This window comes from Rhinoraja longicauda, chromosome 1 (assembly GCF_053455715.1).
Source record: "Rhinoraja longicauda isolate Sanriku21f chromosome 1, sRhiLon1.1, whole genome shotgun sequence".
Classification (NCBI taxonomy): domain Eukaryota; kingdom Metazoa; phylum Chordata; class Chondrichthyes; order Rajiformes; family Arhynchobatidae; genus Rhinoraja; species Rhinoraja longicauda.
In genome coordinates, this window is record NC_135953.1 from 3,309,682 (window position 1) to 3,323,052 (window position 13,371).

At 48.7% G+C, this 13,371-nt stretch overlaps 1 protein-coding gene across 1 annotated transcript in view; it reads left to right on the plus strand.

Moving 5' to 3' along the window:
* The window catches only part of LOC144595875 (sideroflexin-5-like), a 221,213-nt gene that overhangs the window by 121,114 nt on the left and 86,728 nt on the right, over positions 1-13,371 (plus strand). The window contains exon 11 of the mRNA XM_078403737.1: positions 4,080-4,195. Coding sequence (XP_078259863.1) covers positions 4,080-4,195 — 116 coding nt within the window. The remainder of the gene's footprint in view (positions 1-4,079; positions 4,196-13,371) is intronic.

A 13,371-nucleotide genomic window follows, 5' to 3' on the forward strand; every position in this document is an offset into this window, starting at 1 on the left:
CAAGGCTCAGTGCTGGGACCCCAGTTATTTACAGTGTATATTAATGATTTGGACGAGGGAATTGAATGCAACATCTCTAAGTTTGCGGATGACACGAAGCTGGGTGGCAGTGTTAGCTGCGAGGAGGATGCTAGGAGGCTGCAGAGTGACTTGGATAGATTAGGCGAGTGGGCAAATGCATGGCAGATGCAATATAATGTGGATAAATAACAGGTATAACAGGTATAACAGAGTTTTATTCGGTACTTCGGCACCGAAGTACCGAACGAAACTACATAGCAGTCATAGAAAAAAAGAACACAAGACACATAACCCCAACACAAACGTCCATCACAGTGACTCCAAACACCCCCTCACTGTGATGGAGGCAACAAAACTTCCACTCTCTTCCCCACACCCACGGACAGACAGCTCGTCCCCGACCGACCCGCACAGTCCCCGCACCGGGCGCTGAAACGTCCCGCGGCCGAACCGGGCGATGAAAGGCCCGCGACCAAGCCTTGCGCAGCTAAGTCCAGTGGCCGAGCCGCACCGGGCGATGTAAAGTCCCGTGGTCGAGCCGCACCAGCGATGTTAAGTCCCGTGGCCGAGCCGCACCGGGCGATGTTAAGTCCCGCAGCCGAGCTGCACCGGGCGATGTTAAGTCCCGCAGTCGAGCCGCACCAGCGATGTAAAGTCCCGCGGCCGAGCCGCACCAGGCGATGTTAAGTCCCGCGGCCGAGCTGCACCGGGCACTGTTAAGTCCAGCGGCCAAGCCGCACCGGGCGATGTAAAGTCCAGCGGCCAAGCCGCACCGGGCGATGTTAGGCCCCGCAGCCGAGCCGCACCCCGCGCCGTGAGGAAGAGAAAAGTCCCCCCCCCCCCCCCCACACCACCACTCCCTCCCACACATACACAACCAAAAATATATATAAAAACCATCCCAACACCGACACACAACAAAAAAAAAAGGAAAAAAGACGAACAGACTGCTAGTGAGCCGCTGCCGTTAGGCGCCGCCACTTCCGCCACAAATGCGAGGTTATCCACTTTGGCGGCAAGAACAGGAAAGCAGAGTATTACCTGAATGGTGACCGATTGGGAGAAGGGGAGATGCAACGTGACCTGGGTGTCATGGTGCACCAGTCATTGAAAGCAAGCATGCAGGTGCAGCAGGCAGTGAAGAAAGCGAATGGTATGTTGGCATTCATAGCAAGAGGATTTGAGTTTAGGAGCAGGGAGGTTCTGCTGCAGTTGTACAGGGCCTTGGTGAGACCGCACCTGGAGTATTGTGTGCAGTTTTGGCCTCCTAACCTGAGGAAAGACGTTCTTGCCTTAGAGGGAGTACAGAGAAGGTTCACCAGATTGATCCCTGGGATGGCGGGACTTACATATGAGGAAAGACTAGATAGACTGGGCTTGTCCTCGCTGGAATTTAGAAGACTGAGGGGGGATCTTATAGAAACATATAAAATTCTTAAGGGGTTGGAGAGGCTAGATGCGGGAAAATTGTTCCCGATGTTGGGGGAGTCCAGAACCAGGGGTCACAGCTTAAGGATAAGGGGGAAGTCTTTTAGGACCGAGATGAGAAAACATTTCTTCACACAGAGAGTGTTGAGTCTGTGGAATTCTCTGCCACAGAAGGTAGTTGAGGCCAGTTCATTGGCTATATTTAAGAGGGAGTTAGATGTGGCCCTTTTTGCTAAAGGGATCAGGGGGTATGGAGAGAAGGCAGGTACAGGCTACTGAGCTGAATGATCAGCCATGATCATATTGAATGGCGGTGCAGGCTCGAAGGGCCGAATGGCCTACTCCTGCACCTATTTTCTATGTCTATGTTTCTATGTAACCAAAAACATCATATATTCCTTTTCTCCAGAGATGCTGCCTGACCCGCTGAGTTACTCCAGCATTTTGTGTCTATCTTCCGCTCCACCTATCACTTGCCAAGGCTTTGTCCCACCCCCACCTCTCTTTTCCAACTTTCTTATCCCTACTACATCAGTCTGAAGAAGGGTCCTGATCCAAAACGTCACCTGACCATGTCATCCACAGTTGCTGCCTCATTGGCTGAGTTCCTCCAGCACCAGGTGTTTTTTTTCCATGAGTCGTTAAAGGTTAAAATTTGAAACTCCAGTGCATGCAATAAATAGAGTATAAGATGTTTTCTCAGTGTTTCTCATTTGCTCTCATGTAAGTCAGTGTGACAGTTTTGGAGAATAGATATCCCCTGTTTCTTCTAGTGCACAACATAACTTGTATGTGAATGAAAGCTCTTGTATGTAATGGGTAGGGTTGCCAACTGTCCCATATTAGCCGGGACATCCCGTATATTGGGCTAAATTGGTTTGTCCCTTACGGGACCGCCCTTGTCCCGTATTAGGCATGGGGGGCTCTGCAGGCCCGGAAACTGTAGGCCCGAGGGCCGCTGTAGGCCTGGACACTGTAGGTCCGGACAGTGTAGGCCTGGGTGCCACTGTAGGTCTGGACACTGTAGGCCCAGGAGCTGCTGTGGGCCCGGACAGTGTAGGTCCGGACAGTGTAGGCCCGGAGGCCCGAGCGCCGCCTAACGGAGGTTGCGTAGCAACCTGCGGGTCATTGATGGAACGGGAGCACGTGGCCACTGGCTGGGTGAGGTCACGTGGGGCGCGGAGCGGTGACGTCACCTTTTGTCCCTTATTTGGGAGTGAGAAAGTTGGCAACACAGAGTAATGGGTAATCCTGGCATGGTGCAGAGAAATGCCCGCAATCGAAAAGGTATTATGGGCCAAAATACTTTATTCCAAGCCGATTATAAGGTAGAACACAAAGCAGTACAGCCCAAGAACAGGCCCTTCGGCCCACAATGTCCAAGCCAAACATGAATCCAAGTTAAACTAATCTCACCTGCCTGCACGTGATCCATAGCCCTCCAATCCTTGCATATCCATGTTCCAGTCTGAAACGCCACTATCGTATCTGCCTCCACCACCAGCCCCAGCAACGCGTTTCAAGCATCCACCACTCTGTGTAAAAAAACTTGCCCCGCTCATTCCCTTTAAATTTTCCCCCTCTCCCATTAAAGCTATGACCTCTAGTCTGACATTTCCACTTTGGCGAAAAGGTTCTGACTTTAGATGGACACTAAAGGCTGGAGTAACTCGGCGGGTCAGACAGCATCTGTGGAGATAAGGAATAAGTGACGTTTCGGGTCGAGACCCTTCTTCAGACTGAGAGACAGGGGAAAGGGAAACGAGAGGTATAGACGGTGATATGGAGAGATATCGAACAAATGAATCAAAGATATGCAAAAAAGTAACAATGATAAAGGAAACAAGCCATTGTTACATGTGGTCTAGGTGAAAACAAGTTACAGACAATGAGACTCAACAAGACGACTGAAAATGAAGGCATTATATGACAATAGATAATAGGTGCAGGAGGAGGCCATTCGGCCCTTCGAGCCAGCACCGTCATTCACTGCGATCATGGCTGATCATCTACAATCAGTACCCCGTTCCTGCCTTCTCCACATATCCCTTGACTCCGCTATCCTTAAGAGTTCTATCTAACTCTCTCTTGAATGCATCCAGAGAATCGGCCTCCACTGTCTTCTGAGGCAGAGAATTCCACAGATTCACAACTCTCTGGGTGAAAAAGTTTTTCCTCATCTCCGTTCTAAATGGCCTACCCCTTATTCTTAAACTGTGGCCCCTGGTTCTGGACTCCCCCAACATCGGGAACATGTTTCCTGCCACTAGCGTGTCCAATCCCTTAATAATCTTATATGTTTCAATAAGATCCCCTCTCATCATTCTAAATTCCAGCTTATACAAGCCCAGTCGCTCCAGTCTTTCAACATAATAGATAGATAGAGCTCTTAATAGCTAGATAGAGCTCTGAAGGATAGCGGAGTCAGGGGGTATGGGGAGAAGGCAGGAACAGGGTACTGATTGAGAATGATCAGCCATGATCACATTGAATGGCGGTGCTGGCTCGAAGGGCCGAATGGCCTCCTCCTGCACCTATTGTCTATTGTCTATAACATATGACAATGTTTCAGAAGTGGCTGATCAGCCAATATTTATGACGCATGATGTGTGAATCTCACCCTCCTGCAGCGGCGGCAAATGTCAGCAACGTGGTGCTGATGAGGCATGGTGAGCTGGAAGAAGGGATCTCAGTGATGGACGAGGATGGAAACGCCATTGGGTTTTCCAAGATTGCTGCTAGACATGTATGTACTGGAGTCTGGTTTCCTTTGTTGGCTTCGAATGTTAATCCGCCATATTATTTTTCACGAGAATGATCCGTTCTTGATCATCCCTGCGATCATTCTCGATCTCGAACTTTACCAGATTTATCCCAGGGATGATTGGGTTAGCATATGATGAGTGTAGGGTTGCCAACTGTCCTGTATTAGCCCGGATTTTGGACTAAATTGGTTTGTCCCGTACGGGACCGCCCTTGTCCTGTATTAGGCCCGGATGGCGCAGTAGGCCCGGACACTGTATGCCTGGAGACTGTAGGCCCGGACACTGTAGCCCCGGAGACTGTAGGCCTGGAGACTGTAGGCCTGGAGACTGTAGGCCCGGAGACTGTAGGCCCGGACACTTGTAGGCCCGGACACTGTAGGCCCGGAGACTGTAGGTCCGGAGACTGTAGGCCCGGACATTGTAGGCCCGGACACTGTATGCCTGGACACTGTAGGCCCGGACACTGTAGCCCCGGAGACTGTAGGCCTGGAGACTGTAGGCCCGGAGACTGTAGGCACGGACACTTGTAGGCCCGGACACTGTAGGCCCGAACACTGTATCCCTGGACACTGTAGGCCCGGACACTGTAGGCACGGACACTGTAGCCCGGGGGTCGCTGTAGTCCCAGACAGTGTAGGCCTGGGTGCCGCTTAATGGGGGTTGCGTAGCAACCCGCCTCCCGGCCCGGGAGGCTGCCTTTGGTGGAGCGGGAGCACGTGGCCGCTGGCTGGTCACGTGGGGCATGGGGCGGTGACGTCACCCTTTGTCCCTTATTTGGGAGTGAGGAAGTTGGCAACCCTTGATGAGCAATTGACGGCACTGGATCTGTACTCGCTGGAGTTTAAAAGGATGAGTGGGGGACCTCTTTGAAACCTACCAAATAGTGAAAGGCCTGGATAGAGTGGATGTGGAGAGGATGCTTTCTCTAGTGTGAGAGTCTCGGACCACAGGCAATAGCCTCAGAATAAACTGACCTTTAGAAAGAAGAGGGGGAGTTTCTTTAGTCAGAGGGTGATGCATCTGTGGAATTCATTGCCACAGAAAGCAGTGGAGGTCGTCAATTGATATTTTTAAGATGGATATTGATAGGCTCTTGATTAGTACGGGTGTCAGGGGTTATGGGGAGAAGGCAGGAGAATGGGGTTGAGAGGGAGAGATAGATGAGCCATGATTGAATGGCAGAATAGACTTGATGGGCCGAATGGCCTAATTCTGCTTATATGACATGAACATATTATTGGATTTTATTAACACACCAAACAGTAAGAACTAGCAGCAGCAAGAGAGGATGGATGCAATAACCCTTGAAACTCAATGGCATTACCTTCATTAAGTAGAAACAAAGAAATGTAGATGCAGGGAGGACACACGAACATTGGAGGAAAAGTGGCTCATATTTTGCTTGGGTAGCTCACAACTCAGAATTCTCTCATTCTAAACAACTTCATCGTTCATTACTTGCTTACTTTATTTTATTACAGACTCAGGGTGCAGATAAAAGACAAGACATTACATAGAATAAATTACTAACAAAAGCACTATACATGGTTTAAAAACAAGAATTTACAAAAATCTCAGTGTCCTACAACAAGACAACTTACACCAATGTTCCACAGCTGGGATTGGTAGCGTGTAGCAGGAAACATGTTCCCAATGTTGGGGGAGTCCAGAACCAGGGGCCACAGTTTAAGAATAAGGGGTAGGCCATTTAGAACGGAGATGAGGAAAAACTTTTTCAGTCAGAGAGTTGTAAATCTGTGGAATTCTCTGCCTCAGAAGGCAGTGGAGGCCAATTCTCTGAATGCATTCGAGAGAGAGCTAGATAGAGCTCTTAAGGATAGCGGAGTCAGGGGATATGGGGAGAAGGCAGGAACGGGGTAATGATTGAGAATGATCAGCCAATATCACATTGAATGGTGGTGCTGGCTCGAAGGGCCGAATGGCCTCCTCCTGCACCTATTGTTTATTGTGCTAAACCTTATGTCTGATAAGGCGAAGATGTTTTCATTTTCAGAGTCATTAAACCGGCAAATAAATTTATACATAAGATTTCTTCAGACAGTTTGTAAAGAATTGACTCCTGCAGCCACAAACATTTCACTTGCACCACACCATCTAGGTCTCTTAAGTAATATTCTCATAGCATCATTATAAGCTACTTGAAGTCTCTGTAAGCTTGCTTTTCTGTAGTTTGACCACAAGTGTGCAGTATAGAGGTGTACAATATGCTCCGAACAGAGACATCTTCACCCCATCTGTACACGCACTAATGTTTGCTTGTGCATACATCATGCGGCGTTGTCTATTAATATCCTCATCATCTGTCATTTGTCCTGTAATAAAATGTCCAAGATATTTTACCTTATTACAGACACTAAGATTATTATCATTTAAAATCAGGACATTTTAGACATTTATCCTCTTTGGTTCTACATATCACAACAACACTCTGACCGGCACTATATTTGATATCATGTTCCACACCATACACAGAACATATAGTAAGGAGCTGCTGGAGTCTAGCGCTGGATGGACTAAGGACCACAAGAGTCCCCTCCACCCTCCCTCTTTGCCCCCTTCCTCCACCCTAGTCATTTTACCAGTTCCATAGTTCCCCACATTGATTCTCTTGAGATCACACCTTCCCCAGCCAACAATGGACCTACAGGCACTGATTACTTCTGATCTGAAGCAGCGTGAAGTGTAGATGGAGTCGATGGAAGGGAGGTTGTTTTGCGTGATGGTCTGGGCTGCGTTCACAATTGGCTGCAATTTCTTGCGGTCTTAGGTGGAGCTGTTCCCAAACCAGGCTGTGATGAATCCTGATAAAATGTTTTCTTCGGAACATCTGTAGTTTCATTTTAAATGTAAGAAAATAACTGCAGATTCTGGTACAAATCGAAGGTATTTATTCACAAAATGCTGGAGTAACTCAGCAGATCAGGCAGCATCTTGAAGAGAAGGAATGGGTGACGTTTCAGGTCGAGACACTCTGGGCGGCACGGTGGCACAGCGGTAGAGTTGCTGCCTTACAGCTAATGCAGCGCCGGAGACTCAGGTTCGATCCTGACTACGGGCGCTGTCTGTACGGAGTTTGTACGTTCTCCCCTTGACCTGCGTGGGTTTTCTCCGAGATCTTCGGTTTCCTCCCACACTCCAAAGACGTGCAGGTTTGTAGGTTAATTGGCTGGGCAAATGTAAAAAAAATGTTTTTGTAATTGTCCCTAGTGTGTGTAGGATAGTGTTAGGGTGCGGGGATCGCTGGGCGGCGCGGACCCGGTGGGCCGAAGGGCCTGTTTCCGCGCTGTATCTCTAAATCTAAAAATCGAAATCTAAATTATGAGACCCTTCTTCAGACTGAAGTCACCCATTCCTTCTCTCCAAGATGCTGCCTGACCTGCTGAGTTACTCCAGCATTTTGTGAATAAATAGTTTCATTTTAAGATATCTGCTTCCATAATGTTTTGATTTGTATTTATAAACCTGCAGTGGAGGACAGGAGAGGAACAGCAGCAGGCGCCGCAGTTGTCGCGGACAGAGAGAGTGCCAGAGTTATCCACCACCTAGCCAGCCAACCAGTGAGTCAGGGCAGACCATTCCCAGCCAGGCAGACATCCAGCCAACCAGTCGTTAGCCAGCGTCCGCCAGGCAGCCTCTTAGCCGGGCAGCAACAGAGAGAGAGCACCAGACAACCTGCACGCAGCAGAGGAGGTGAGAGCTGAACCGAGAGGTAAACAACCAGGAGGAACGGAGAGAGAGTTTAGAGATACGGCGCGGAAACAGGTGCTTTCGGCCCACCGGGTCCGCGCGACCAGCGATCCCCGCACATTAGCACTATCCTACACCCACTAGGGACAATTTTTACATTTACACAGCCAATTAATTGACAAACCTGCACGTCTTTGGAGTGTGGGATTTGAGTATAGGAGCAGGGAGGTTCTGCTGCAGTTGTACAGGGCATTGGTGAGACCACACCTGGAGTATTGCGTACAGTTTTGGTCTCCTAATCTGAGGAAAGACATTCTTGCCATAGAGGGAGTACAGAGAAGGTTCACCAGATTGATCCCTGGGATGGCAGGACTTTCATATGAAGAAATACTGGATAGACTCGGCTTGTACTCGCTGGAATTTAGAAGATTGAGGGGGGATCTTATAGAAACTTACAAAATTTTTAAGGGGTTGGACAGGCTAGATGTAGGAAGATTGTTCCCGATGTTGGGGAAGTCCAGAACAAGGGGTCACAGTTTAAGGATAAGGGGGAAGTCTTTTAGGACCGAGATGAGAAAGTTTTTTTTCACACAGAGTGGTGGATCTGTGGAATTCTCTGCTACAGAGGGTAGTTAAGGCCAGTTCATTGGCTATATTTAAGAGGGAGTTAGATGGGGCCCTTGTGGCTAAAGGGATCAGGGGGTATGGAGAGAAGGCAGGTACAGGATACTGAGTTGGATGATCAGCCATGATCATATTGAATGGTGGTGCAGGCTCGAAGGGCCGAATGGCCTACTCCTGCACCTATTTTCTATGTTTCTATCTCGGAGAAAGCCCACGCAGGTCACGGGGAGAACGTACAAACTCCGTACAGGCAGCACCCATAGTCGGGATGGAACCCGGGTCTCCGGTCCTGCATTCACTGTTAGGCAGCAACTCTACCGCTGCGCCACCGTGCCATCACGAAAGAGAGAGGGAGTGGTGAGTTGTGCCAAGTATCGACCGCTCCCAATCGAGGGAATCAAGAATGTTTCAGAACAATTAAATTCTTAATTACTGCAGAACAACCGTCTTTGACAGATTGACAGATTATTGATGGAGATTGACAGTTTCTTGATTCGTGTAGGTGTCAGGGGCTACGGGGGGAAGGCAGGAGAATGGGGTTGAGAGGGAAAGATGGTTCAGCCATGATAGAATGGCGGAGTGGACTTGATGGGCCGAATGGGCTAATTCTACCCCCTAGAAATCAATGAACAGGTCTGTAAACGCAGTACTCATCATAGATAACATGATAAACAAAAAAATTAATAATGAACAATATTTGTAGAAATAGGCCATATTCTTTAGTGGAACCACAACAGTTCAAAGGGCACCGTTGGCTCAACGGTGAAGTTACTGCCTCACAGCGCCAGAGACCCATATTCGATCTTGACAACAAGTCAGTCTGAAGAAGGGTCTCGATCCGAAACGTCACCGATTCCTTCTCTCCTGAGATGCTGCCTGACCTGCTGAGTTACTGCAGCATTTTGTGAAATAAATCCCTTCGATTTGTACCAGCATCTGCAGTTATTTTCTTACACTGACAACAAGTGCTGTCTTTACGGAGTTTGCACTTTCTCCCCGAGACCATGTGGGTTTTCCGCGGGTGCTCCGGTTTCCTCTCACTTTCCAAAGACATGCAGGTTTGTAGTTTAATTTGGCTTCTGTAAAAATTGCCAATTGTCCCTCGTGTGTAGGATCGTGCCAGTGTACAGGGATTGCTGGTCGGCGCAGACTCGATGGGCTGAAGGGCCTGTTTCCAGGTTGTATCTCTGAACTAAACTAAACTCATAGTTTAGTTAGTGTATTATAGTGTTCAAGATCCTGATGGGTGATGGGAAGAAGCTGTTCTTGAACCTGGAGACCATGGTTCTCAAGCTCCCGTATCTTCTTCCCTGATGGTAGCACTGAGATGAGAGCGTGGCCAGGGTGGTGTGGGTCAGTGAGAGCGTGGGCAGGGTGGTGTGGGTCTCTGATGATGCTGGCTGCCTTTTTGAGGCAGCGACTGCTGTAAATCCCTTCGATGGTGGGTAGATCAGTAATAATGTCAGCACAGGAGAACCCGACACTTCCCAAAAACTTATCGAACATAGTTAAAGCCAATCCAGCTTTGCATTTGTCTTGCAGTTTTTATTTCTGTTGCCACCTTAGAATTCCTTCGAATTATCAACTGTTCCTGGACCTGTTCGGTCAGTCTGAAGAAGGGTCTTGACCCGAAACGTCACCCATTCCTTCTCTCCCGAGATGCTGCCTGATCCGCTGAGTTATTCCAGCATTTTGTGTCTAACAGGCCACAATATTCCCCTGCTTCTTACAGGTTTAAGGTATAAAATCATGAGAGGAGTAGAGAGGATAAATGTAGAGTCTTTCACCCAGAGTTGGGGAATCAGGGGAGAGTTCTAATCATTCTAAATGGGGAGAGAATTCAGAATTCGGAGGTGCAAAGGGACTTGGGAGTGCTGGTGAATGATAAAAAGTTAATCTGCAAGTTGAATCGGTAGTAAAGAAAGCAAACTCAATGCTAGCATTTATTTCAAGAGGGCTTGTAAACATAAACAGGGATGTAATGCTGAGGCTCTATAAGGTGCTGGTCAGGCCACATTTGGAGTATTGTGAGCAATTCTGGGCCCCGTATCTGAGGAAGGATGTGTTGGCTCTGGAGAGGGTCCAGAGGAGGGTTACAAGAATGATCCCAGGAATGAGTGGGTTAATCTATGATGAGCGTTTGTCGGCACTGGGCCTGTACTCGCTGGAGTTTAGAAGGATGAAGGGGGACCTCATTGAAACGTACAGAATAGTGAAAGGCCTGGATAGAGTGGATGTGGAGAGGGTGTTTCCATTAGTGGGAGAGTCTAGGACTCGAGGTCATAACCTTGGAATTAAAGGACATTCTTTTAGGAAGGAGATGAGGAGAAATGTCTTTAGTAAGAGTGTGGTGAATCTGTGGGATTTTTTGCCACAGAAGGCTGTGGAGGCCAAGTCAGTGGATAAGGCAGAGATACATTTTTGATTAGTACAGGTGTCAGGTTATGGGGAGATGGCAGGAAAATGGGGTTAGGAGGGAGAGATCGTTCAGCCATGATCAGGGAGAGCCAGTGGATGTGGTGTATCTGGACGTTCTCCCCATGACCTGCGTGGGTTTTCCCCGGGTGCTCTAGGTTAATTGGCTTGATATAAATGTAGGTTGGCCTTAGTGTGTGTAGGATAATGTTAGTGTGTGGGGATCGCTGGTCGGCGTGGGATTCGGTGGACCCAAGGGTCTGTTTCAATGCTGTATCTCTGAACTAATCCAATATAGGCTTGGTACTGTGGGCTTGGCTTCACAAAGGGCCTTGTTACTAATCTATTATTCGTTTAGTGAATCGGACAAATGAATGGATTGAATCAGAATCAGTTCTGATTCATTGTGTAAGGGCCTTGAACCTTTTGAGGTGTTAAGTTATCTGCAAGTGGATATTAAAAATCCAGATTTGGTGCATTTTCAACTAAGATGCTGCTATTATAGCACATAAGTATATTATGTAGTGAGCTTTATTGCAACAACTCATGTTTGCCTGCATAGTCAGAGGATAACGTGGTAGGAAAGATTGGAAAGGCTGGGCTTGTATTCACTGGAGATTAGAAGGATGAGAGGGGATCTTATAGAGACGTATAAAATCATTAAAGGACTGGACAAGCTAGATGCAGGAAAAATGTTCCCAATGTTGGGGGAGTCCAGAACCAGGGGCCACACAGTCCAAGAATAAAGGGGAGGACATTTAAAACTGAGATGAGAAGAAACTTTTTCCACCCAGAGAGTTGTGAATTTGTGGGATTCTCTGCCACAGAGGGCAGTGGAGGCCAATTCACTGGATGAATTTAAAAGAGAGTTGGATAGAGCTCTAGGGGCTAGTGGAATCAAGGGATATGGGGAGAAGGCAGGCACGGGTTACTGATTGTGGATGATCAGCCATGATCACAATGAATGGTGGTGGTGGCTCAAAAGGCCAAATGGTCTCCTCCTGCACCTATTTTCTATGTCTATGTTGAAGAGTTTTATTCTGTCTAACCCATGCCATCCATGTGCTGTGGATATGTGATGGGACAGTATTCAGGGACGTTTACTCTGTATTTAACTCCTTCTGTCCCTGCCCTGAGAGTATGTGACAGTGTAGAGATACAGCGCAGAAACAGGCCCTTTCGGCCCACCGGGTCCGCACAGACTAGCAATCCACGCACATTAACACTATCCTATATCCACAAGGGACATTTTTTACATTTACCAAGCCAATTAACCTACAAACCTGTGCGTCTTTGGATTATGGGAGGAAACCGAAGATCTCAGAAAAAAACCCACGTAGGTCACGGAGAGAACGTACAAACTCCGTACAGACAGCGCCCGTGGTCAGGATTGAACCCGGGTCTCCGGCGCTGTATTCGCTGTAAGGCAGCAACTCTACCGCTGCGCCACCGTGACCGCCCTGTCACACTGTCACTTGTGCAGTGACAGTGTAGAGTACGTTTTACTACATGTCCAACATATACTGTCCCTGGGGGTACCATCTATCTCACTCCCAAATAAGGGACAAGGTAACGACACCATCCGCACCCCACGTGACCTCACCCAGCCAGCGGCCACCTGCTCCCGCTCCACCAATGACGGCCGCCCGGGCAGGGAAGCGGGTTGCTACGCCATCTCCGTTAGGCGGCTCCCGGGCCTCCGGACCTAAACTGTCCGGGCCTACAATGTCCAGACCTACACTGTCCGGGCCTACACTGTTCGGACCTACACTGTCCGGGCCTACACTGTCCGGGCCTACACTGTCCGGGCCTACAACGTCCAGGCCTACAGTGTCCGGGCCTATGGTGTCCAGGCCTACAGCGTCTGGGCCTACTGCGCCCCACGGGCCTAATACGGGACAAGGGCGGTCCCGTACGGGACAAACCAATTTAGCCCAATATGCAGGTTGTCCCAACTAATACGGGACAGTTGGCAACCCTACCTGAGAGTATGGGTCAGTGTAGAGTACGTTTTACTCTTTGTCCATAATATATTATCCCTGCCCTGCAATTGTCTGATGGGACAAGTCAGAGACATCATTGTTCTTTATCTATGATTAGAGAGGAGAGTCATAGAGTGGTACAGTGTGGAAACAGGCCCTTCGGCCCAACTCACCATGATGACAAACATGCCCCATCTACACGAGCCCCACCTGCCTGCGTTTGGCCCATGTCCCTCTAAACCTGTCCGATCCATATACCTGTCCAAAGGTTTTTTAAACATTGTGATAGGACCTGCCTCAACAACCTCCTCTGGCAGCTTGTTCCATACACCTGCCTACCACCCTTTGAGTAAAAAAGTTGTTCCTCAGGTTCCTATTAAATCTTTCCCCCCTCTCCCCCCCCCCCCCCCCCCCCCCCCCATTCTAAA